We start from the raw sequence: 27,392 nt of genomic DNA, 5'->3' as shown, positions 1-27,392 counted from the left end.
TATTGTTCCCCATTGTTAATGCACGTTACTTGCTACTGAATAGATTAAAAGTACTGACGTAATACTGTAGCTTTATTTTCACATTTGCATCCTGTAAATGGAAGACATTCCAAGTAAACTGTGAACTCAAAAGCCTGATCTCAACTGAAGTGTATTTTTTCCATTTCTATATGGTAACACTACCAACAGACTAGTCTAAAATATACTAGAATGCAATGAAAAAGCATCCTGCTTTTAAGACTTCCAGTTCTGATTCAACCATTAGTTGAATTAGCTATTTCTGATTTCAAGTTTCCAGGTCAATACTGTGCTAAAAAAAAATAATAATCTCTGCTTGAAAGAAGCTAATCCTTAAATTTCTTTTGGCATAAAAATGGAAACATCTGTTCATGTCTTGAGTGGCTTGTTCAGCTGAGCTAAGCCATAAGTTCTTTTGTTTATCTACTGTGTCCTTCCTCTAACAACAGATTTCAGGAGGCATGAGAATAATATCACTCAGAAGTGAAAATTTTAAGTTGGAAACAGAAGGAGTTAATTGTTATTTCTTGATCGTGTGTGTGTGTGTGGAATATCAAAAAGTAATGTGCTATATACAGTCTGGACAAACCAGGCCAATTTTTTTCCATAACAGTTACTTTTGCATGTTCTTAACTGAAATATGACATTTCCTGCCAGTTAGGTAATATTTTTCCCCTCTGAAGGAATAATCACTTAAATAGATCATTTTTCATCTGGATAAATTATTTCCATAATATATGTCTTTTAGATAGAATGCAAATAACAACAATTTTTCTAATCTTAAAATGAGTTTTGGTAAATACCTTGTAACCTAACCCTTATATATATATATTTATATCTTTGTTTTTCTTACTTGTTCTGGATTTTTGATTGTTTTTTAGAGTTCCTGCCTTCAAGCAGTGTCAATAGGCTGGGAAGGAGGTGTTTATGTACAAACCTGTGGTCACACTTTGCACATAGATTGTCATAAATCTTACATGGAATCTTTACGGGTAAGTAAAACTAAGATCATCATTTTACTTGGATTGTAACTGCTCTCAATAGAATCCATTGGATTTACACTGTTCAATTCAGGGAATTGAACAGTGTAAATCCAAAGATTTACACTGTAAATCTTTGGGGAAAGAAAGATTGGATACTTAAGTTTTGCATCAGTGAATAAGATATTTTTATGATGTTTCTGAAATGTAGATATTAGATCTTACTGCACTGTGACATTATCAGCAGAAATGTTTCATTTTCATTTATTCTGATATATCAGGGGAAAAAAATAAAAATCATTTTTTTCCCCTGTCATACATAGTCAGGTAATGAATTTCTTACTTTTTTTTTTTTTTTTCCTATTTCATAGATTCCTATTTTGATATTTAATTTGCGTTAGAAGTTACTGAGGAATGTATTTTACAAGCATAAATTTGGTTAATTTCAAACATGAGTTTTCATATTAGGAAAGTTAGGTTTTTATTTCCAGTTAGGTAAGATATGTTACTTATATACAAACAGTTTAAATAAATGAATTGAAATGGCTTCACTCCTGTGAATTATGCTTTTTGCATTCCCCTCACCCTTTTTTTCTTCTCCTTAGAAAATACTATAATTTGATACTATTGATATATCATAATTTGATATTATTATTACTTCCATGTATATTGTTTTAAAATAGTTTTAGTTAAACCTCAGAAGTTATTGACTGGAACAGACATTCATGTTTTTGCATGGTCTGAGAAAACTGATTTGTCTATACATTGATGCTGCTGGCCTCCTACACCTCCCCAACCTCTTTTTGCAGCCCCATTATGGATCTTCTCAGTGACACTGTAGAATGTTATCATAAGCTCAGCAGTGGTAGGAAGTAATGAGCTTAAGTGATTGTTATTTTCTGTAGCATTTAGTCTTTACACTAAATGATAACTTTTTGTTTGATATGAAATTACTTTCTCACTGAACTTTAATTCATGTGGTAATACTTCAGTTTTATTTTTTAATAACTTTGTTTCTTTTCTGAGAAAAATTATGAACAATATTCTGTAGTTGTAGTATTAGCATTATTCACACTACGAAACTTTCCCTTTGAGGAACTGGAAGTTGGGCCACCTTTATTGGATTCAATTATGAATTGTTCTTTTTCTGTTTAAATGTGAAGATACCTTCGGGGTTCATTATGTCATCAAAATAACTAAGTAAAATCTAGGCTTTCACTGTAGAAACTCACTTTACAGAATGCTAGAAAAACAACATTTTGCTTCATATAGATACTGAATTCCCTTTCCTGTTGGCTTCTCACTTAAACAGCAAATAAATTATTATTCTGTCTCATTCTATTCTTAAAGATTTCTAGATTATAATAATTTTTTAAAATTATTTATTAGTGTACAATAATTTTGACAATCTCTATCATTCCTAGTACCAAAATAATTTATACAGACTTGTGTTCATCTGGATTAAACATTGATTTTTATTTAAACACTTATTTTTATGTAGCACAATCAGAGATCAACATCCAGAAGAGTATGTATAACTTTATCAGGACTCTTGGGGCTATTCACAACACTGAAACAAGGTCATTTGCCAGTAACAGGAGTACTCTGAAGGTGGCCCCACTTCCCAAACAGATACTTCCATGTCCATTTTCAGATCCTTTGTGATAAAGAAGAAGTAATAAGTTTTTTTTGTTTTGTTTTGGTTTTTTTTTTTTGTTTTTTGTTTTTTTGTCATGCTGCCCTCCAGTGGCTACTCGATTAAGTTTCTTGGCCTGTACTTTTGAGAAGTATTGTTGAGTATTTTTAATGACTGAAAATAAAACTACCTTTTGACAAATGAGAAGTTGCTAGTAGGGGAATCTCAAACAATGGGAACTGATAAAGACAGCACATGTGAAATGTTCATAATACCACACTGAAGTGTTTTGTAGTTTGCTATGGTGATATTGTAGAGCATGAAGAGTACTTAAAATTAGAAATTTTGAGTAGTTGAATTTGAGGGTTGTAATAGTCTGTAGTGAAAAAGCTCTAGCTACTAACATGAGTGAGAACTATTTTTTCTTTACAGTTTTTAGTTTTAGACTTTTTAGTTTAGAAATCAATACACCAAAAACCAAAACACCGAAGTCTAACCTTTGGCAAATTTCAGCTACATTTTCTTTGTTTTCTTCTAGAATGACCAGGTCCTCCAGGGTTTTTCAGTCGACAAAGGAGAATTTACCTGTCCCCTCTGTAGGCAATTTGCTAACAGTGTTCTTCCTTGTTATCCTGGAAACAACATGGAAAGAAGCCTTTGGCAAAGTCATAGTAACAAGAGTATGCAAGATCTTGTACAGGAGGTGGAAGATCTTCAAGAACAGCTGGGAACTTTCCCAGTAAGCATCAGTGTAAGGCAGAAAGATCCTTGTTAATTTGCCTCTACCTTTCAGTTTTTACATTATGTTGCATTTGTGACCTCTTAGAAACTCGACAGCATGGGAAACTTCATTTCCTTTTGATAAGGAAGATAACATTTCATTGTTTAATCAAAATATTTTTAAATGTTTACAGCTTTTATTGGAGTGCCTGTTAAAGATAAGCCATAAAAAAGCTATGAAAAATTGTGATTCATACAATTTTTTGGAGTACATTTTCACTTCTTTCCATAGTAATTTACATAGAATTGAGTCATGTAATATTAAATTCATGTATCATTTCTTCACAATGTGAAAACACCAATATCCTTCTAACTGGAAGCTATTTAAAGAATATTTATTAGGAACACTTGGATATGGATTGTTTGTTGTACTTGGCATGCAGCGTAGTGGATGCTCCCGTATTGCAAAGTTTTGTAAGGTCTTTCTGAGTCATGGAATTAACTTTGTTAATATTGTTAGCCTTTCTGTCTTGATAGCGATGTTATTTTCATGTACTTGTGCAATGCAGATACATTCTAAAATAATGCAAGTTCAAGAATCTCACTGCTTGCACTATTTTGAACAAATCAGAATAACAAAACATTCTGTGAGACAGAATATTAACATTTAATGCATATTTTTCATAATTGCAAATCTGTTTTTATAAATATGGAAGCAGCACACTTTGTGATCAGCTACTACATTTCTTCACATAGAATTAAGCAATCTTTTGTCTTTGTTCATAGTCTGAAACCAATCTCAGTAAAGAAATGGAATCCGTAATGAAAGATATAAAAAGTACCACACAGAAGAAGTACACAGATTACAGCAAGAGTCCTGGATCACCTGACAATGATTTTCTGTTTATGTATTCGGTAGCCAGGTGAGAATTTTTCTTATATTGTATGATTTTGGTTTTCACTAATGGTATTACCACATAAGTTTTCCTTTTTAAATATTTTTAATTAAAATTGTGTCACATCCTCTCTAAAAAGTGCTTTCTGAGCACTTAGTATATCAAGGTTGTATTTTCTGATTTTTATATGCAGGCATATGTAAGATGGAATGACGTGCCTCTCAGTTCATTTTTAGTTTATGCAGCAGTGGAGCAAAACCTGGAGAACATCTTGTGTGCTGCTTATCTAGTTCCATTCTTTATCCTGTGTTTTGCTTTCCATATATCAAAATTTTATGTTGAATTTATTTTCTACCTTCCTTTCCCAAACCGTTAAATCTTTTCTGCCATTATGTAGCAGAATTAGTTTATTTCTATATTGTTATTTTTTAAAACCACAGAGTGTTTTTAATCTCTCCATTATATGTTAGTTTTGCTTACTTAATTGGGGGTCATGGAAGGAGTCTTTCCTGTATCAGCAGCTGGGGATCTCTTTTCATTTAACTTTTTTTTGAATTGTTAAAAGTACTAGTATTTTTTCTGTGATATGTGATTCCAGATGATTGCTGTCAGTGTCAGAGGAAGCATAGCCAAGAAAAGAAAATAGTCCCTCCTTCTGTCTCTGTAGCATTAATTTTAAGATGCTCTGAAACATAAAACGGTTTGGATTTACTATAATATACTATCATACGAGGTTTTCCCGTAAGAAGATGCTGAAATACTCATTAAGCAACTAATTTTTGAAACCCTTAATAAGTAAGCTCTGCAGGGAAGGTGGTGACTGCAGAGAAAGTACAAGCATGGAAGTGATATAGTCCAGTAACATTTTTTACGGTTTTTCCATAAACTCTGCTGAGTGTCTTTACTATGTAAGTGGTGGAAATGTTCAAGCCTAGGCTCGGCAGGGCTTTGGATAATCAAATCTGAGGCTCAGCTTTTGACAGAAGGTTGGACCATATGATCTCCAGAGTTCCCTTCCAATTTAGATTATTGTATCATTCCGTTAGCAGAACCTTTATCTGTATTCTGTAAGAGTATCTTAACAGAACCTTGATTAAGAAGAGCAATTGAATTATATACATAGCAAGAGAGAAGATTATTCTGTATTTATTTCAGTGATATATTGTATACAAGAGCAAATAATGTTGAGATTTAGGGCAATTCGGTACTTGGTCAATACAATTACTATTCTTCATAAAATACAAAGGACTCAAAATTTCTTGTATAAAACTATGATCACTTGCAACAGTAACTTTACAAGCCATTTAAGGTATAAAAATTCTGTTTCTTGAGTGTAATGATACATATGTCAACTAAGCCTATTTTAAATATAGATCTATTTTATGATTTTTGTATGAACATCATAGACCCAAGATATTTTGTTTTTCTTCCAAGAGTTAAAAACACATTAAACCAGAACGGCATTTCATTGCTTCTTGCGGTGCTGGGGTCAATTTATCATTTGCCACAAGGATTAAGATGTTTCCTGTACTCAATGTGAAATATTGTTAGATCAGACTACTGTCAGCTGTTTACCATTTATCCTTGTATGAAGGATTTCAGGTGTTGGATGCACCCTTCCATACTGTTACTGTAACTCATAAGATCACTTATGAGTATGCCTGGCAAGTCCTCTACAAAATGGTTAACTTCTCTTGTCTTTTAATTCTGCAATACCAATTTGCAGACTTCAAGTACTTGATGGTTACATAAGAACTAAAGAAATTGATTTTTTTTTAAAACCTCTGAAGACACGTCAATAAAACCTTACAGTTTGCATGTAATGGAAATAAATTTAAGTGAGCTGGTTAAAAAAAAAATAGTAATTTTCTTTGTATAATTTTTGTTTGTTTCATTTAAGTTTAAGTATCCAAACAATGGACTATCCACAATGGTACTTTCAAATCACAGAGTGAATTAACTTAATTTCTTGAAACTCTTCCTGTTATTCAGTCTTTCTTCCTTATTTCTATCCATAGTTCTTTTTGAGGTGATAGTATTTTGGTGTTCCTTACCAATCAATTCACCTTTGAGTGCTTGTAATTTCATGTATTCTGAAACATTCCATTGTCTTCGGTCAGACCATCTGCAGCTGTTAATCAATTTTTTCCTGGTATTTAATATGGCATTGGTAGTGGTCAAAGTCAGCAGTGCATGCTTAAATAAGCATTTGAATGTAATCTAATGATATTTTTATTGACCTCCATGTATTTGCAAGTGAATTAATTTAAAACACTGTATATCTTTTTATATTATAAATTGTGTTCCATTTTCAATCAGAAGCTGGCATCTTGTGCAGTCTTCCCAAAGATGCTATTTCAGAGTCCAGCTTTGAAGTAGATTTCTGCTCGTTGAACTGGGTGTGCTACTGGTTAAACAAGATGGAGGCAGTTGCAGCTGCTTATCCTTTCTGCTTCAGGAAAACAGGACCTTGCTGCCCTTTCTTCGGTTTTGGTACCCTGGACGGATGTCCTTGGTAACAGAGGAAAGAAGTTACAAGGGACTTCTCCACTAGTTAGTGGGAGAGCTAGCCTCTGTCTGCTTTCATAGCAAAAGAGGCATTCAGTGTTTTGGCATTCTGATCTGCGTGCACAGCTGGAGCAGCAGCTCCTTAGCTACCTGCTCCTTTCCCTAGCATCAGACCTTGTTAAAGGTCTTGCTACCATTCTCCTACATATCCTTCCTTGTCTTTGCTGACATTTTTGGTATTAGTATAGTGTCATTCACAAATCTTCTGTGCCTTGCTTTAATTCTAATAGTTTCTTAGTAATTCATAACTTTGACTGTCATTTGTGGTAGCTTGGAGGATGTTTCTGTATTGCATAGCAATATATCTCTTGTTTTGTTGGCTGTGTAATCTATGTCTTTGTTTTTTGGAGTCAGCTCTGTATAAACTGATAAAAGAACCATGTGTTCTTTTTCCTCCAGTCTGTCTCAATACGTGTTTTTTCACATATAAGTTGTCTTTGTCAGGTGAAGTGAATAAGATGGTAGTGTTTAACATGATTCTTCTGTCCTGTCAGAATGAGGAGGTCTGTCCAAATACATTCTCCTTCTGCAGATGGCTTTGCTTTTTTACCTTCTCATACTCTGTCCTGGTAAGAGTTCTAAGGAACTGGCAGTATCCATGCACCCTGGTATGCTCATGAAAGCCCACAAAAAGGCATGAGGTCCAGCAGTTTTTAATCAGGATTCAGTACAACTGAACAAAATCCATCTTCTCATTTTTTTTCTGTGGGTGTAGAAGATAAAGCCAGTGTTCTACAAAATTCGTTGCTCCAATGAATGGCACAAAGGTTTTGAGATAACGGAAAAAGTCACTTATATAGATTTCCTTTCTCCATCTCTTTTCTTCATGTTGAGGGAGCTGAGATAGAACAGTGGAACACAGAGTGGTCTCTGCAAGTGTACTTTGCTATCAGATGCCCCGAGTTTTTCTCCATTGAGAGAACAGACAGTGAGAGCTCTGCTTTCCTTCAGCAGAGGGTAGGCGGAACTCAAGGGTTTTTATCAGATCCCAAAGCAGAAGGGAACTTGAATAGGGAGGAGAAATGCAAGTCCTTCTGAAAAACAATTAGAGCTATACCTGGTGTGGAACAACTTTATAAGGACAAGCGTTCCAGTGTCACAGACGATACTTTCCCTTCTGTGTGCTATTCCACCAAGGCTTAGGTGTGTTTCAAAGGAGCTGTCTTAAAGGAAAAAGATAATATTTAGCTTTTCAAAAAAGCTGAACTAATAAGCTGCTGACTTTGAGAAGCTTGGGGCAATGAAGAAGTGTGGGAAAGGGAGAATTAGTATACTATTTGAGAGAGAATGTTTCTAGAAATCTTTCTCTATACATTAACTACAGTGCATCAAGAAGAGTTTTGTTTTTCTTTTTTCAGGATCCTGACTTTTGTTTTGTAAAATTGTGCATATGTCTTGGTAAAAGGGAAATTGAACATTCTGGATCTAGAATTGCTCTTAGATTTAAATCAGAAGCACTACCTGAATGTCTTAATTCTCTTGGCTTTAATAGGAGGCTGCCATTAATTTTGTTCTCCAAAGTAGTTATCAGAAGGTCTGTAGAAATAAAATATACTGGTTTCATTTATATTCCCATGATGAACTAGCGCATGCTGATCTACAGTTGCTATTTTGTCCACTAATATGAAATCCCTATCCCTGCTTCTTTGCTGGTAGATTTTTAGAAGTTCAGTGAGCACTGCAAATCGCCTGAAGAGTGGAAAATTCCCCTGTCACACAGATGCCCTTATCAGCAGCAACCAGATGGAGCTCTGAGCAGGCACATTATCAATGTTAAATTGCTTTTTTTTTGAGCAGAGACGATTAAAGCATTCCTTCAGAAATGGGTGGTATAAGCTGAAAACTTAAGGACAGTAATATTCTGAAATGTTACTATTTTAGAAGCATATGAAAGTATCTTGACAAACAATGCACATCAAAAACATTATTCTTTCAAACTGATGGAGCTGAAATTTTAAAGAAATATTCTATTTTGAATAAAATAGTCATACTGTAGTTTCTTCTTACTTACATAAATTACTGAAATATGTTAAATGCATAAAACTCTAGAATAGATTTCAATATGTATTCAGTCATGTTATATTAAATTTGTATGATTTTAGTTGAAGGACTAAGTATGTTTGGACTGAGCTTTGCAGTTTATATTAAACTAACAAAATGATGTTTCAGAATAATACAATTATTCCTTTATTTTAATTAAAGGAATGTATGTTGATTTGTTAAAACAGCCTATCAGAGAGCATAAAGTAAGTTGTTTGCTCCAGGTCTTGGGGGTAAAAGATAACACAGTACTGCAACATCCAATTCCAAAATCAAACAAAACTATCGAATATGGCCTAAGCAATTGGCACCTAAGTATCAGATTACAATAACACTAAGAAGGCAATCATCTGTGTGGTGTGTAGAGATTTAGTGACACAACTCTTGTTTCATGAGCTGCACTGAATACTAGTGTTTCATTCAGAATTAACCTCTCAGGCTTTTCTTGACTAACTTATCAATAAAGGTCATTGCTTCCATTATAACAAACTAGTTTCATACTTAATTACTTGATGGCATATCCATTGTACTATCTATTTGTTTAAAGAAAACAAAAGCACTGCCATTGAAGAGAACTCATTTTAGACTTATCTGATTGATTGAAATTTAGCCAAGCTGTACATTGTCGTCTTAGATTTGCACATAAATTCCCTTATTATCAAGGAGTTGTGTGCATACAGAAAAATGCTGCTGAATTAACCTTTATTTATTCTTCAGTCACAACTGTAGTCGCTCTCTTAATATAGTACTTACTAATCAAACACTTTTAAATCACATGTGTTAGTATCTTGGAAATGTTTGCTTTGTCCTTGGTCATATTTTGGCAGTACCTAACGCTAAAGATTAGTTTACAGCTTTCTTTCATTTAGTGTACACTGGGAGTTTATGGTGAATGTCATGTCTGCAGAAGCTTGAACAATGCTTTTCCATTCAAAACCATCATGTTTTTCATGCAGAACAAACTTGGAACTTGAGCTCGTCCATCGAGGAGGCAACTTATGTTCAGGAGGTGCAAGCACAGCTGGAAAAAGATCATGTTTAAGTAAGTTTTATTTTATGTAGTACGATATAAAGTATTAACAGACTGAATAAATATATCTATTTTTAACATTTTCTAAACATCATTTTTTCTTTTAAGAACCTTTCTTCTGCTCTGCTATAATGGATCTTGTTTTTTGTTACAATTTGAGAAATCTGAAGTCTGATTTCCATTAGTTATTCATTAGAGCAATGCATATATTGTGAGTATAATATATTTAGAAAGCAATTGTCGTAGTGTCCATGTAATGTTTTCAATACTTGCATCTTTTTGTGAGTACATCTATTAAGAATTGTAAGGGTAAAATGGAATTTGTGGACATACAGAAAGGCTTTGTTCACCTTGGCTGTTGCTATTAATAGTAAAGGAATTCTGTTTCTCTGAGTACTCTTGTAGCTCACAGTAGCAGCAGATTTGTAAGTGTGGGACCAACTCATGTCCACTATCTCTAATTTTCTTAGCTCTTTAACTGCAAAATTCAGACTTGTTTTGGTAGAAACTCAAATCCTCATTGTTCTTAAAGATTGAATACATGTCAAATAAAGTATTTATAGTTGACAGATGTGCTTTTTTTTCTTAACATAAAATCTTTTACTGCGATGTAGATTGTTAGAAATGGACACTTTCTTTTGTCAAGAAAATTTGGAAAGCCTGCCAGGATACTACTACTAATAACGCTTGTTTGAATTGAGCTTATGCTGCTGCAGCAGTAGTAGATTCAGTGCTAAAAATGTCAGAAAACTTGGGCCCATCTTTGCCTTTTTTCTACATTATCCATGGACAATGCTTTTCTCATCATTTGAGATGATGAGCCATGGAATAATCCCATCACGTGCTATGTTGCCCATGTCTGTTCTATGGTAAGAGCCTTCTGTTACTGCCAGGAAAGGTAAGTTCATTGTATTTCATTCAAGTGCTGTGATTGATTTCTGAAAAATTGTTATAAATCCTACTGCGCATTGTGTCCCTTCCACCATTGTTACACACCCTCTCCCAGACAAGTAAATTACCTGAATAACTCATGTGTTTAATGCATTCCTAGATCATTGTTGCAAATTCGAAGCATATAACAAAATCATGGCTGTACTAATAATTTCTACTTGCAATACGATTTACTTTGAGTTGTATGCTTACAATTAAGGTGGACATTTTCTTTCTGAATTTCAGCCACTTACTGCATGCATTACCTATTTCACAGGCATTTTATTTGAAAGACTATGATGAACAGTTTAGGGCAGAGAAGTCAGCTTGAAATATTTTAAAGGCTTTCCAATTTGAAGTGAAAAAACAGAATGGTATCGAACATGACAGTATACCCCTGTTTTCACATAGCCATACCAGATTTTAGTAGCCATGCAAGTTCTGTATGTCTTGATATTTTGAAGTTTAGAACTGTGTTTGTAACCTCTAAGGTCATACTTCTGTCTTCTAGTATTTCAAAGACAGGAGTTTACAGTTTCTCCGTGTAATTTTTTGTTAATGATAGAAGTGGAATAAAATATATTCCTTACAGCTTAAAACACTGAAATGTTTGGTGCCATACCAGTACGAAATTTGTTGCATGTGCCTATTTAAAATCTTAATATATACATAAATAGATAGGATAAAATAATGGGTTTATTTTTGTGGCTGTTTGTTTTGTTTGTTTTTGTTTTCCCTGAAATCACCAACTAATGTCATCATTGTTGGAAGAACATGACTTGGCAGAGAATGTTGAACCACCAGAGAGCTAGTCAGTTTCCTCAGCGTTTCTCTGTAGCTCCATTGTTTCTAATTTGAACTATAACAATTGACACCAACAAAGGAAATACCACGAAGTTTAATAAATAAATTCCACCAAGCCGAGGGCACGATAGCTGGCTGTATTTTTTTGTGTGTAAAACATTATTTAATCCTTATACTCACCACACCATCCCTTCAACATCATATTGCATAAAGTAGGACTCTGAAATACTTAAGATCTGATTTAGAAAGAACCATACCTTTAGCTGATAGCCAGTGAAAAGATAAGTCAAGATTCTTGATATATATCCCTCAAGTCTTGAGATGCATGTAGGACTTATCATTAGAGAAACTCTTTTTTTTTTGAGAATTACCAAATTGGAAATGATACATAGAGAATATATCTTCACTGGAGAATTGCATTATGGTGGATTGTAACTTTGACAAGATAAGAAAACTTAAGTCCTGTTTAAATTCATGTATCATACTTACTTAATTTCCAGCACTTCTACCGTTTTGCCAATGACTCTGTATGTATCTTTGGAAATAAACCACCGTGTCTGTTTATCAGAATAAATCACTTTCTACAAGTTTCGTTTGTTCCAGTAAAAGATAGGTGTTCCTCACATTTGAAAAATATGGAAATAGTCTTCTTAATGAAGCTTTACTTAAAGTTGTATAAACTATTGGTTTGGTATTGTCACAAAATTTAAAATATTTATGAAATACTTACATCTTCAGTGATATAGGGAAGAATGTGTGGAAATTTTATATAGTATACCTCTTACTTCTGCAAACCAAAAGGGCTTGATCAAAATCACAGTTACCTGCTAGCTTATTTTAAATTTCTTAAGCTGGTTTTTAATACCAGTGGTTGTGATAATGCAAGGAATCTTTTGATACCAGCAATGCCATTTTTATAACACCATTAGTTGCCAATGTAAAGAGTGAAGTAACAAAGGAAAGAAGAATTAGTTTTAAATCCTCATCTTCAGAATTTGTACACAGACAGAAGAACTTTTTTTTTCCCCGTGATCTGATTCAAGTATTTGAATCATTTCATACAACTTGAATAATCTTTTTTAAAATGTGATAACATTCCTTGATCGTTTCTACTTACACTTTCTGTTTTGTTTACTATAATATTTTTTCTTCCTTTCTTAAATTATTGTGTACTTCTGTTTGCTGATTGTGCTATTCATGGGAATAGTGCTTTTTCATCTATCAGTTACATTATTTAAAGGGTACATTATTTAAAGAGTTCTAGTGCATATCCTCTGATGAAGAGGTAGGGACAGCATTTAAAAATAAGGCACTTGATTTTTGCACACTTGTTAATAGAGTGATATATTTTCATATTTAGATCTAAATCAGATCTGTTGGTGTTCTTATCTGTCTTACACTCAGGAAAACTGAAGGCAGCCTTTGAAGTGTCTGGGTGAAAGACACTATGTAAATGAATGTGACATTGTTTTAAACAATGTGGAGACATAAATATCATCTATTCATTGTTCAAGTGTTCACATGCTGTTTATGTACTGTGTTAGTATTTTTTTTAATTGTTATGTAGCAAGCTAGTCGTATTTTATCTCCCAGTAAAATGGGCTCATTTTTAATGTGAGGTAATGGGGTCCTGGAACAGAGCTGTACTGTGTTTCCATTTAGTGCTAGTAATTTAGTTTTGGACAGTAATCCAAATATGACTAATGGCAGGAGAATTACTTTTCCAGATATAGAGCAGGGTTTATTTCAATAAGGCTGTTACATAATTATGATTTTCCTTCATTGCCTCTTTAATTTATTTGCATTTATAAGAAAAAAAAAAAAGTTCTTGAGACAGATGGATTGTATAATATATTTTACTCTCTTTCCATAGTCATTTTTTTTTCCAATCGATATTGCTGTTTTTTCTAGTTTTCACTTAAAATGTAATATTTTAACTTTTCACTTAAACTGTAACTTCAACTTCTTCGCCTTGTGCAGTGAGGAAGGAATGGTTTAAAAATTTCACACCCTCTCTCAAGGTGTGTACTGTTTTCTTAGTCTCATTTGTATGCATTGACATGGCTTTTGTTTTTATTTGTAAACATAACTCATTTCACATATAGCAAAAGTAACCCCAAATATAACCCATTTTTGTTTTTCTTATGAGATAATGACATGTCTTGTGATTAAGCACACTGCACTGTATTAGTCTTGTAAGAACTGTGAAGTTCAGTGATCAGATATAGTAGAAAACAGAGTATGTTGTCCCAGGTGAGCTGTTACAGTGGCAAGCGTCAGCGAAGGCAGTGGGAACAAATAGGTCAAGAGCTGTTTTAGTAAATTGAACCATGAGGGCAGCTGCTCTTGGGAAGTAAAATTAAGAATGATTAATGTAGCTGTTAGTGTCAGTGATAGAGTCTGTGTGACAGGAATGCTGAAGAAAATTTGGCTGTAAAATTGCCATTTTAAGGTTTAAAGGGGTGTGTGTGTGTGTGCACTACACAGTATGCAACCATAAAGGCAGTCTTATTTATATATTTATAAAATATGGAATAATTGTTCAGGTCTTACCTCTTTGTTTTAAAAAGTTTAAGATATGATGATTTGTTTTCTGTTTTTGTTACTCTGTATCTATAGAGCAGCTTCAAAACGCAATATTACGGCTGAACAATTGGTACTTACCATTTATGCCTGTTTCTGTTTAATTTGTATGTAAATATTTTTCATTGTGATTGCTCTAGTAACCTTGCAATAGTGAGTGAACAGTTCCATGGTATTTAAAGGTTGTCCATAATGATTATATAAATTCTATAATGAATTTATAATCTAGTTCTTTTAACTTCTAGTTCTCTTTTTGTGGATGCTTTTTTTTTTTTTTTTTTTAATCTGTTTTTTTTTTCTCTTTGTCATGAGGATAGTTGGTTTGTTTCTCCTTCAGGAAGGATTAAATACCCCATCACCATGTCCTCTCGCTCCAGCTTCCCTGTGTGGAGCACCTTATCTTCACACTCACTATAGCTAGCAGAGTCTGTGTATCAAGTGCATTAACTGGAAAAGATATTTGTTTACAAGTGGACATTATAAAGTATTTGAGACTCATGTAACCCGGCCTAGTGTCCAGCACTGTCATACCTTCAGTGGTGGTTCTAACCATTGAGAAGCCATATTGTTCCACTGATTTTTCTTTTCCTTCTTCTGTTCATTTTAAGCTTGTATTTTGCATTTGTAGATGGTTTAGTGTTGTAGTCTGTCTAGATGATGTTAGTACCAGTTTAATCATCACTCTGTTTTTGTGAGCACAGAACATTTTCTTGGCTTGAAGCATTTCCTAAGCTCTTCGTGCTGTGTTTTTTTTTTTTTTTTTTTTTTTTTTGCGTGTGTTTTTTTTTTTTGTACATATCTGCTCCCTTGGTATCAAGTTTTTCAGCCACCTTGGTTGTTGAAACAGAGGCAGACGTTACAGTATGGCCAGCACACACATATGGCTCATTCCTGAAGGAGGAAAAACCAGATGCTTTTATGAATTGCTGAGTGCAACAATCTCCTTCCTGTAATCCGCTAACGTGGATGTGATTACAAAGATTCCTACCTAGATCTGTGCGGCCGCTGAAAGAAAAAAGAATAAAATTAGTTTTCAGGAATGCTTTTTCTCTTGGTATAGTGCATTTCTGTGGGTGTTATTTCTGTGGGTGTTTGTTGGTGGTGGTAGTTTATTTCTCTGTGAGGATTTTTGTTTATTCATTTGCTTTTAAGTTAGGAGCTGACAATTTGCTGATCTTCAGTGGCATCCATTTGTGCTAACTTTGAAAAAGCAGTTTTTCTCATGAACAGATGATCCCAACTATTCCTAAAAAGTTTGGTATGTCATCATACATGGTATGTATGTCATCATACATGGTATGAGAGGTAAAAATAGATACCATTCGTAGAGGAAAAAATAATCCATTGCTGAAGTTTATTTCATACACTGGCAAGTTTAATGTAGAAAATAGTTGTTTCATCAGCAATTAAGACTTCAGATATTTGTACAGACTATTCACATGCATTAATAGGCTTTTCCTGACTTTCACATTTCTTTTTCTTTACTGATTTCAATCTCCTGGGTCAGTGATGAATAGGAAGATGCTGTCAGCAAGTCTTTGCAACTGCTGTTGATAAGTAAACTATGTAAAAGCTCTTTAAGGAGGAAAAAATTTTCAGTTTCCTTATTAAAAATCAATTCCCATCTGCTTCTGTCAAGTGTTTTTTGTTGTAATCTACACTTCTGGATAGATACAGCAGGCTTATGGGTGAAGAAGAGCATGAGGTCTTGAAAGAGTCTGGTAAGATCTTCACACAGCAGTTGAGACAAGGATGTTTTGCATTCCACTTGTGATTAACTGCTGACTTACTGCTTTGTAATCCTATGACATTCTAAATATGAATACTAATTTCTAGAATTAGAAAAGATTGGATCAAAGTAGGAAAGTGGAGATTTTCATGACATCAGTATGTTATTACATCCTTCTAAAACATGAGACTGGAGAATAAACGTCATCTAAACTTTTGCAAGCAAAATCAAGCCAGCCAATTCCTTATTTTTCTTTGTTCTTTGTCATAATTATTGCAGCACACTGTTGTACATTGTAGAAGTGGCATTAGTAACAGGTACCAATCCTGTGACTTAAATCTCACTAATTTGGGATTTGACTTAACGGTCAAGAGACAGTTTAAAAAAAAAAAAAAAAAAAGGAAAAAGAAGGCAGCAAGAAACATGTAGAAATTTGAGATCACTTTGGCAAAGACAATACCAAGATATTACTAGTGAGACCAAAACTTACAGCTGCATATAACTTCCTGAATTACTCATTTTGTCAGTTCAGCACAGCATTTTTATAAATGCTCTCATTCAGTTATCAAATCCGTATCCGGTCATCTCTCAGAGTTTAGTTTTCTTTTGTGCTGTGCAGGATTGACACGAAAAGAGCTGTGAAATCACCTTCTCTTTATAGACTCCTGCATTATTCACCCAAGGATAGCAGAAGGTTTTTAAGAGCTTTGTTAACATCTGTAAAATCAATGTGCCTTAATACTGAAAATACTGAACAATGCAACTACAGGTGCTAGTGCAGGCAGTGGGGTTATGTAGACAAAATACCAACCAACTTTGGATTTCTTATGAGAGTGGAAGCAGTAGAATGTTTCCTCTAATAGCTTTAATCCCAATGCAAAGACAGAGCAGCTCAAAGCGTAAGACACTTTTTAAAGTACTCGTTCTGATATAGTTCTTTGCTCCTCTCAACAGTGATAGCTGGGAAGTGGAGTTGGTATAGGAAGAGCTGAAAAAAAATGTACCACGAGCAGAAGTGTATGGAACAACAGATTTATTTTTCTATTTATAGAAAAGGAATTAAGAAAGGCTAATATAAATCAAAGCTAAAGCTACTGTCTAAATGCTAATCTCTATGATTCTATTAAGCATTTTACTGAAGCTTGGCAAGTATTGTGTGAAAACAAGGACCATCTAAGTAAGTTAGGAGAATGGAGACTGCTGCTTCAATGTAGGTAATATTTGAGTCACATGAACATGTTTGAAAGCCAGTAATAATCCAGGTCATTTATATAGCTTGTCTCAAATACCATGCAAGCATTAGAAGAGATGGATTATAATAAAATTATTTTTGCTATTAGCTTCTCACGATCTTCTGCAAATCAATCTGTAACTCTCATTTTGCTGTGTTTTTGTAACTACCAATCTGTAATTTGGATGCTGCAGTGCTTTTTAAAATTAATCATCTTTTACCAAAATTTGATAAGAGTATTCTTGTGAAGACTGAGGCTGTTCCTGTCTTTCCCACTTAAGAAGGTCCTTGACGTGAAGATGCTGTGAACGTGGAGGAGTTAGGGACGCCGAGGGGGTTATGGCCTTTCTTCTTGGTCTTCAGAAGACTGGGCAGGGTTGTTGTGTGGGGGCCATTGCCATGTTAATGTTTTGCTTTAATTTGCTTAAAAAAGGAAAGAAATAAAGTGTATTTTAAACCTTTTAAATAGCATAACCCCAAAAGAGAGGATGCTCTATTATTTTGCTTCCATTTTGGAATGATGTCTTCACGTGAATACACAGGCAGAGAACCTCTGCTGTTTATTTGCCCCATGGCAGATTTCTGCCAGTCTCACAATCATAAGAATGCTAGAAGTAAAAAACCCAAGCACTTTGTGCATAAAGTTGCCAGTTCTAAATTCTCAGTGCTCCAGTGATTTTCTTTACTTTTCTCAAAAACTCCATAGTAGCAGTAAATTTGTGGTACAGCTGTGGAGTTTACATCTCAGTTTAAAAGAAAGGAAGATGTTTGTGACAAAATGCATTTAAGTACTTATCATGGAAGTAAACTAGCATGAACTTAACACACACTATAAATTCTCTGTGTATTCTCACTGGACATGTCCTTGTGCCATTACTGTAATGTAAAATAGAAAATTGTTTGTGAAGAAATAGACCTGTTTCTGACAATATTTAGTCTTGCTTCGATAGTCTTTTTTCTGAGAACAGACAAATCAGAACTTACTTTTACTATCTCTGAAAGCGACACCATCATGTGACTTTTGTTGTGGTGTTCCCATTAGGGGGCAATGTTATTCCTTTGTTACCCAGGGTTTAGAAACAAGCATGGCTGTGCTACATTGACTTAGAGAATATCTTAATATTTATAAGTCAAGACATAAAATATATTTTGAAAAAGGTCAACATAATTTACTACATACTATCTAGCTTTACATTTATGTTCTATATATGTCTTGTAAAACAGTGACAGCTGCCTTCATCACCCACAAAAATACCATTTTACAAGACTGCTAACCTGAATTCTTCTGTTCAGGTTCAGTTATGTTAGAATGTGTTTTGACTCCACAAATGTTGCATACTTGGAGATTATAAATAGATTCTCTAGTGCTAGGATTTGATACTTGCCTTCTTCATTTTATATTAATAAAGTCTCAGGAAAATAGCTATCAAAAGAACAGAGGGTTAATTAATTATGTGAAGCTTTTTTTTTTTTTTGCATAGTTGCCTATTTCTGTTTGAAGCTAGGAGCAGTTCAGCTGACATTCTATTTAGTAGCGGAGAGGCAAGAGGGAAGGAGTGGATGCTTGCATGGCTCTCATTCTAAACAAAAATAAATGAAGCAGTATGGTTTTATGAAACATTGGTATATTTTCAGGCTTTTGAAGTTTGTCAGCAAAGCAGTGTTTTGCTAGAATCTCTTGCCAGGAGAAAAGATGACTTATTTTGTCCTCATTGACTGTTTTTATTCAGAAAGCAGGTGACAGCAATCAATTCCAGTGCCATCTACATCTCCAATTATTATACAAACCCCAGGAGCTAATTACAGCCCTCAGGCTCTGATAGTCAGCTGACTTCATCATGCGACTTTTTTGGCCACTGCGTACTTCTGAGTAATTGTCTATTTATGGAAAATAAATTAATAGCTGCTATTTCTACTTAAAAGAGAGGACCTGTGAGTGAATGTGTAGGTTGAGCAAGTGGGTTGTAGAGATGGGAGAGAGATTAAGAGTAGGAGGTGAAGGGATCAATTGAAAGAATAAGAGTCTTAAAGAAAGAAAGGGAAAAGGGGGGGGCAGGAAGCAAGATATTAAGGAAAGAAGTTAACATAAAAGGGGAGGAGGGGGAAAAGAAAGCAGTCTCCCAGAAAAGTGAACAGGTGAAGCAAAAAGCAAGACATACTGTGATACGAGTTTAAAAAAATAAAATAAAATAAAAGAGCAAAGCTATGGGAAATAATATCTTGAAATATGACTTCAATATAAATCTAAAGATTTATTTTGCCCAGACTTTAACTGTATAATAAACACAGAAAAACAAAGAATTGATGTCTGACATTCTTATTGTGCATACCTCTCTGAAAATGCTGTCTACGTAGATTGTGCCTGCATCTTGGCTTGTTTAAGGGAGAAAGGATTGGATCTTATCTGTACTTGTGTTGATCGCAGGAGAAATGAGAATTTTCATTTTCACTTTCTCTTCATAGAGAAATGAAAGCTGTGCATTTTAATATAGGAAATAATGGACGATGTGTTACTGCAATAATGTGTATGAATTATAAACTAAGCTTTTTTCGTTCAAAAGGGTCTAGAAATGTTTTACCAATATTTTTTCAGTCATTGTACAGATGTTTTGATTATTAACAGCAAACTTTGTCTGGAAGTTGTATAGACAAATCTCTGCCATTATGAAGACCACTACTGCTTAAGCGTTGTTATGGTGTGGTCAGAAGATCTGCTTGTTTCTCTTCTGAAAGTTATCTACAAAACAACCTAATGAAGACATAAAACCTTTTAAGAATGAAGGGCTGGAGCGTTCCTGCTACAGGGCAGCACTTTCAGAAACCTTAGGTTAATTTCAGGTATACTGAAGGCAGAAATTCTATATGAGTAAGGAATAAAAGCTTTGTGTTAGAAATATATCAGGCTCCTTTTAAAACATAAACGCTGGCAGCTTAATGTAAAATACTTTATATATTGTATATAATAATCAGCAATTTCTTTTCTAATTTTCAGATCAGCTCTTCCATGTGTTGGCCATGCACATGCGCCTCTACAGTATTGACTCTGCATACAATCCCTGGAGGAAACTAACCCAGCCAATGCAGGACAAAAATCCAGAGCAAGTATTTTAAGTTACCAAATAACAGGTTTACCTTGTTAACAAAACATCCTTACAGAGAGATTTTGAGTAGTGTTCTGTCTTAAATTCAATAATTTGTGAGGTATGCTTATAAACTTAGCATCTAAAAATTGTGTATATGTATTTGTAAAAATCTTAAATTTTCTTTTACCTGAAATTGGTCACACTGCAGTTTGGAGTTAAAGCTTAAATATACCACTCCGAAGCTTAGGCATGTGCCAATTTCATGGTATTGGGTAAGTAGATTGTTGCAATAATTTGTATGGATGCTAGACAAAATTTAAATCAAGAGTCAATTCTTAAAGCTGTTACAGAAATAACATCAGTAGGCTTGAATACTTATAAGAAGTAATTCAAGTCCAAGCTAAGAGTTTCATCACACTTCTTGTTTTAAACAAGTTATTTACCTGAGTCTGCTTTTTTAACATTAACCTTGCATACACGGCTGTACAAGGATTAACAGTATAATACATGGAGTTAGGTATTTGTGTTATACAAGAACTTGTCTCCATACTCGACTTAAAACTCTTCACTTATCGGATTCTACCTTGACAGGGAGCAGAAAAGTCATGTATTACTACTATTTTTCTTGCCTAAAACCAGATTAATATTTTTAGAACTCCTGCTTTAGCAGGTAGTTAACATCAGAAGAGGAAAACAGTGCCAATGTGTATTTTTATTTTATTTTACTTTTCCTTCTGGCACATTGAGCAACTTCTTCAGAGCTAAGGTCTTCGTTTTGTGTTTTGAAATAAAATTGAAAGGAATGTATTTTTAGTTTCTGTCCAGTTACGTATTTGTCATTGTGTTTCATAAGCACTGTGAGATTTCAAAAATTAATCTAAAATAGTGATGCTGCAATCCTAATCTGCAATTTAGGAAAAAAATATCAAAATGTTTGTGTTTTCTTTTAGTTTGAGACTTTACTGTTTGTCTTCCTGGACCCCAGCTTTTGTTTTGCTATCAGTGTTAGATTGTTGCAGTAATTAGATTAGGTTAACAGATTAAATCTATAATCTCTTGACAAAACATTAAGAATTTTGTAACTGGAAAACCTACTTTATTCAGCATGCATTCAAGCCTCTTTGCAAGTTTTTGATGTGGTTCTGGTCTGCCCTGACCTAGACTGAGCAATGGTTAATAAATTTGGAGTATGGTTGATTGAGTTATGACTAAGAATCATATTGATAAGTTGTTGGTTGTGGGACTGATCTGTGCACTTCTCATGTTGGTATTTGAGGAGCTTGCTGGCTTTGAAAGCAGCTATTAACAGAGGGGCTGCACATCTTCCAAAACACAGCAACTTTCTTCACTAACAGAGACTTGATGGAATTCACACATTGTTTTATGAAGGTTAGATTGTTGCAAGCTGAATTTAGAGTAGTCTGTGTTTTGAATCACTTAGAAGTGATTGGTACCATAGAAAATAATGGCATGATAAATAGAGGTGTTGCATGTTGGAAATGCATTTGAGTAATTCACTTGTTTTCTGTGCTGTTTTTTCAGAAGATGTCTTGATAGACTTGTAGATGATGGTTTGGCACTATCAAGTCTTAAATGGTTTAGGAAGCTATAGCTGGGAGATCATCTGTTTTGCCATGAAATAGTTACTGTTCAGATATACGGATGCAATCAAACTGGAATTTTGCTGTTCACCTCCTGAAATGTTTTACCTTCCTTAGTATGCAGGCCCCAGAATGCTTGCTGAGGAGGGATATTCATGTGTAATTGGAAACATGTTTTCAATATATAGATTAAAGCATAAGATGGATATCTGCAATTATATTGTAGAATTTTGAAGCAGTGGTTGCACTTGAAGATGGCATTCATACGTTTGGCGTGAATGATCTAATCACACTCTTCTTAGTGTCACAGAGTCTTTTGAGAGATTCAGAATAGTGTATTTTTTCCAGATACAGGAAAGAGTATATGGAGCAAGTAGAAAGTGATACACTGCTGTACACTGAAGAAGATAGAGGGTGGTGGAAAAAAAAGTACCACTGGAGATTTAAAATATGGACAGCACTGTGCCATTTTGAGGCTAACCAAGTAATATAAATCCTCAGCCTGACCAGTACATAAAACTAAGTATAGACCTGTAGAAAAAATCTCAATGAGAGGAAAAGATTTTTATGATCTGACTATATTATTGCCATTGATTCCAAACGATATGTCAGGAAAGTCACAGAAGCAACATAAATTTAAACCAAACTCATTAATTTACTCACCTCACATAAAACCCTATATTATAAAGGAGCAGCTTATGCATCAACCAAGATTTTCAACTTTTTTTAATAATAAAAGAACCTTCTAATATGCAATGTTTTTCTCTAATTTTCACTTAAAATTAATCTCAGTTGAAAGTAATTTTGCAAAGACGTTAGTTCCATCCTTATTTATTTAGGAAGATAACTTTCAAAATAATAATAAAAAAAAATCTGTGGAATAATAGTGCTCTTACATTATATTTTTACCCTTATTTAATTTTAGTTACTTTATTTTAAATACATAAATGTTTACAAACCTACCCAGATATAGAGCTCACATTTTTAGCTTGGTTTTCTACAACCCAGGTATCATTATTCATATATGTATGCCTTAGATTTCATGTGTCTGGGAGAACTGATCAAAGTAATTTGTAAAGACACACAGAATTGCTGTGCTGTACCTCCCAAAGTGTCGTCATTCACAACCCTACTTTGATGACTCTGTAGTTGAAAATGGCAGCTGAGAAGAAAGATAGGAAGGAGGGAGCTCGTGCACTAACACCAAGGTAAAGTAGAGATTAGGACATTTCTGGACAAGAAGGTACTATATGAAAAAAAGCTTAAATATTGTTGTTTGAAGGAAGAAAAGGAAAAAAAAAAAAAAAAGTGAAACCTAAATCTGAGGAACTGTGAAACTCTTGAGAAGGTGCTTGTTGGATGTTTCACACATTTGTGGTTCATTCAGTCCAGTGTAATATATTCTTGATCTCGCTGTGCTTCAGCAAATTGTTGTATTACAGACATATCTGGTTTCAGTGGTGATCGAATAAACAATTATTGTGGTGTAAGTGTGGAATAATAGCTTCTGGCAGGGGACAGAGAAGGAGAAGCTGGAGGCAATAATTACTAGACCCAGATGTGAATTTAATGGACTAATCCAAATAGCCTAAATTTCAGGAATGGTAAACATGAAATGAAAGGTTATGCTTTTTTTCATTTCCATCTCTATGATTTGATTCCTGGGTTGACAAACAATGTATGTTAGCAAAAAAAATGATTCAGTAAAGCATTAAGGGTCTTTGCAGTAGAAGCTGTTGGGAAGCGGGTGGGAACCGCATGATGACTTGAAACACTGAATTATTCTAGGTTATTTTTACTGAAGTGTTTTGTTGTTGTTTTGTTCTAAGCTAGATCGCTTCAGTGATTGCTTGTAGTGGTGTACCGAGGCAATGAACTGCAGCACAGAGATGGGATGGGATTGAGCAACTGTGTGTGTGGGGGGGAACCTCAGGAAAGTCACATTGCTATCACAAACTATCACAAAAACTGTTGTGAAATGGGAAAAATAAAACTGTTTTTCTGAAGATAGTCAGAGGGTAGGCTGGTGGGACAATAGGGTTTAGGTAAGGTTTGTGCTAGAGATGGCATATACACACATTGCTTGTGACCCTGCAACAGACTGGCATGATCTATTCAGTACCCAAAACATCAGTGTCTCAGGGCATGTTATGTCAGTTTTGACAGTAATGCCAGCTTCAAGAGTAATTGCTTTTAGCTGTTTATTCCTTCCCCTATACTGTAATACACTACCTTCAGCTGTGCTGATGTAACTTGAGCAGGCTGCATCATGTACAAAGTAAATGAATTAATCCATTTTTAGAAAGGTTATTTTTAATATGCTGGGAATGGGTGACAGAGGAGTGCTGGGGGCACAGTGGTGAAAGGGAGAATGGGAAATGCCTAATGCTAGTACTGTCAGTGAAATCCCGTGTTGTGTAACAAGAAAAACTGACCTGCTGCAAAATCTGCTCTGACACAAGAACAAATATGAAATGTGATTATATCCTAGAGTGTAGCCAGAACAAATAATGGAGTTCTACTTTCTAATTATTAACATCAGTAACTGTGTATTCCTCTGACCTTTCTGTGGGTTGAAATTTGCAGGCAATATTTCTCACCCTGCAAATACTAAAGAGAATATAAATTTGTCCTCATTGAATAAGCCTTTGTTTAGTTGTATCCTTATCCCCGTGTCACAGGTTTTCTGTTTCTGACAGTCCTAAGAAGCCTGAAGTTGAAAGCTTCCACTTGGTAAAGTTAGAAATTCAATAAATATCAGCTGGAGTTAGCGTCTAACAAAAATTTTAAGTTTATCTGGTTGAGAGAAGGGGGGAAGGAGGAGGATATAAGTAGACAAAGATGCTGCTTGTTTCCAAGTAGAACAGAATTTTGTATTCTGTGTATCCATTCCCAAAGAAGTGACTCCCATATAACCTCTATCAGGGAAGAGGATGCTGAATATAGAGGCAGGGTTGCTATGCTCTCAGCTGTTAGGCAGCTTTGATATTGGCACAGAAAGAGGTGCAGCCCAATTATGTGGGACTAGAGGAGAGGTCAGTTCCACAGAGAAAATAAAGCAATGCATCTTTATTTTGGCATGTTTGTATTTCATTGTGCCATTCAGTTCCCCACCTTTTTTTTTTTTTTTTTTTTTTTTTTTAATGGATACAGATGACAACTACAATACAATTGATTTACTTTATATTACTTCAGTCCCATATGAAATTTAACTTGCTTCAATTTTACTTGCTGCTTCTGTGGCAGAATTTTTTTGTAAAGTCATATTTATCAAGCTTTCCCATATGGATTGGGGATTATAACAGGATGGTTAATTTCCATACTCCAAACAGGTTTTACAAATTCAGTTTCAGTGTCATAACGAAAAAGTTGCTTAGGCTTTTAGCAAATGACAGAGCAGTTTTTAAGTGCTTAATAAGCTGCACTGCTTGAAGTATACTGAAGCAGCTTATCTAAAACCTTGACATTTAATGTGGCTTTACTTCTCCAATTTGTATGAAATGAATAAATTAGACAAATTATTCAGTTGTTCCTGCATGTGAAAATGAGTTCATTTATTTTTAATGTTGCTAGTCAATCACAGTATTCTGTATATAGAAGAATCTTTCCTAATTTTGACAGAACTGCTATTTGACCTAATTGTTACATGACAGTTAAATAATATTGATATTGATATGCCTGTAGGTAAATGTGATCAGGATTTAATATCTACATTTTTGTCTTAACCTTATTCAAAGTTAATTTTTCCCAGTAATTCATATATAAATTAAAAATCAAAGTTTGGAGATAATATAAGAAATTGCCCATGTTTATGTAGTGATGGTTAGTTTAAAAATCAATGCCATAGATCATAAAATAAAACTAGCTATAGTTAAAAGCAAAATTAGAGAAACTTGGTGAGATTAGCAACTTCAATGCCTGTATCACTTTGAAAAAAACATTTTTATGTTCAAACATCTACTCATTTATTTCACTGACATTTAACAGCCAGCCAGCTAGCACCAGACTATTTGGCACCAAAACTATTTGGCAACATGTGTAAGAATCCAAACAGCACTTTCTTCTGTGAGTGTTGCAGAGAGGAAAGGTGCTAATGGAAGATATATATTGCATTTTTGACTTGGCTATTTAACCTGCGACATTGTTACACCAACTAGAAAGACACTACCTCCTATCTACAAACATACTCTGCTTTTATGACTGTGGCCATAAAGTGATTTTATGACATCGAATGAATCTGAATAGTTTGAAAGTTTGCAGCGTCTCTTTATGTGCTTATTTGCTATCCTTATAACTCTGTGGGGTTCTTAATGAAGTTTGTAAAATTGGATAATCCCACCTGTGATGGCTGCTTGAATGTTCATTTCCTTACATGAGGGAAAGCAATACCTTTTCTAAGGTCTCACTGTTTACCAGTAGGAACAGTCCCGCAGTTAATGCAGTTTGAGGATTAGTTGTTGTTACAAAATATTTGTGAAATACCACAGTTTGAAAAAAAACAACAACCAACCAACAAAACAACAACAAAAAAACAATAATTAAATTACTGTGTTGCTATGCATTATATTTTGTTAGTTTAGAACTAAAGTTTTTAAAGCAAAATACTGGATGTCGATTGAGTCTGTATATACAAATAATTAGTTCAGGCAGTTTTTGACAGTTTTGGAATGCTTTAACAAGAATTAGGTACCCAAATGGTAACTTTGTTACGAGTTCTTACAATCCATTAGTAACATTAAATGGTTTTAAGATTAAGATCAATTAGTGATTTGACAGGTGTTTGGCTTCTATAAGCTCGATTACAAATGTAATGCTATTTAACATTTAACGTGTAATAAAACATGAAGAATTATATTGTAATATTAAGTAATCTTCTTTGGGTTTTCCTTCCAGGTTGATAAGTGAAGAGCTGCCAGAAGTTCCCGTACTTTACAGAGATGTCTCATCCCTTTTGCTCATCCAGATTTTAACCATGCCTCAACCATTGCACAAAGGTATGTTACAAAAATATGTATATTCAAATGTTTATTTATATGAGGGTACGTTCCTGATGATTTCCAGGATGATAAATCATAGCTTGTCTACTGTGTAGTCTAAAATAATGTTTCTGCCTTATCTACGGAAGGTGACATTGAACAGAAATTTTGGTTGTTGTTCAACAGGCTTATCTGTGTTCCCTGTCTTCTCACCTTATCAGTCAGCTTATTCAGTAAAGATACAAGAACTGAGCAAAAACTATTTAAGTTGTTTTGCTGAAGAAGTGTCCTTTGTTTGACCTTCATCACTTTTCCTAAAGGGGTGTTTCAGTATTTGGAGTTGAACCGATTGCCTAAGGGTGAAAGCTTGTAATTTAGTTTGACTTTCAGAGTTTAAATTATAGCAGTTGTGTATAATAGGAGGTCACATATGAAGATGGTAAGTGCTGTAATGCAGCAACTACAATAGAGATGGCATATAGAAAAATTTGGCATAAATATTAATTTAAGAACCATAATTTTATAGCTAAACCCAAATTTTTTAAAATGTAAATTCATTTTTCTGTA

At 34.2% G+C, this 27,392-nt stretch overlaps 1 protein-coding gene across 11 annotated transcripts in view; it reads left to right on the top strand.

Moving 5' to 3' along the window:
- UBR3 (ubiquitin protein ligase E3 component n-recognin 3) overlaps nucleotides 1–27,392 on the top strand; it is a 104,153-nt gene that overhangs the window by 59,185 nt on the left and 17,576 nt on the right. For 9 of the 11 annotated variants that reach the window (XR_014317834.1, XM_082763891.1, XM_082763885.1 and 6 more), the window contains 6 exons: nucleotides 900–1,010; nucleotides 3,173–3,385; nucleotides 4,141–4,277; nucleotides 9,815–9,900; nucleotides 20,158–20,263; nucleotides 26,743–26,843. Coding sequence is in view for 10 of the 11 variants with exons in the window: in XM_082763891.1 (XP_082620017.1) it covers nucleotides 900–1,010; nucleotides 3,173–3,385; nucleotides 4,141–4,277; nucleotides 9,815–9,900; nucleotides 20,158–20,263; nucleotides 26,743–26,843 (754 nt within the window). In the remaining variant the exon portion in view is untranslated. The remainder of the gene's footprint in view (nucleotides 1–899; nucleotides 1,011–3,172; nucleotides 3,386–4,140; nucleotides 4,278–9,814; nucleotides 9,901–20,157; nucleotides 20,264–26,742; nucleotides 26,844–27,392) is intronic. The other 2 variants (XM_082763888.1, XM_082763890.1) reach the window with 1 other exon arrangement.

Source organism: Aythya marila (genome assembly GCF_965140915.1).
Source record: "Aythya marila genome assembly, chromosome: 6".
Taxonomy (NCBI): domain Eukaryota; kingdom Metazoa; phylum Chordata; class Aves; order Anseriformes; family Anatidae; genus Aythya; species Aythya marila.
This window is presented reverse-complemented; position numbering and strand designations above follow the sequence as displayed.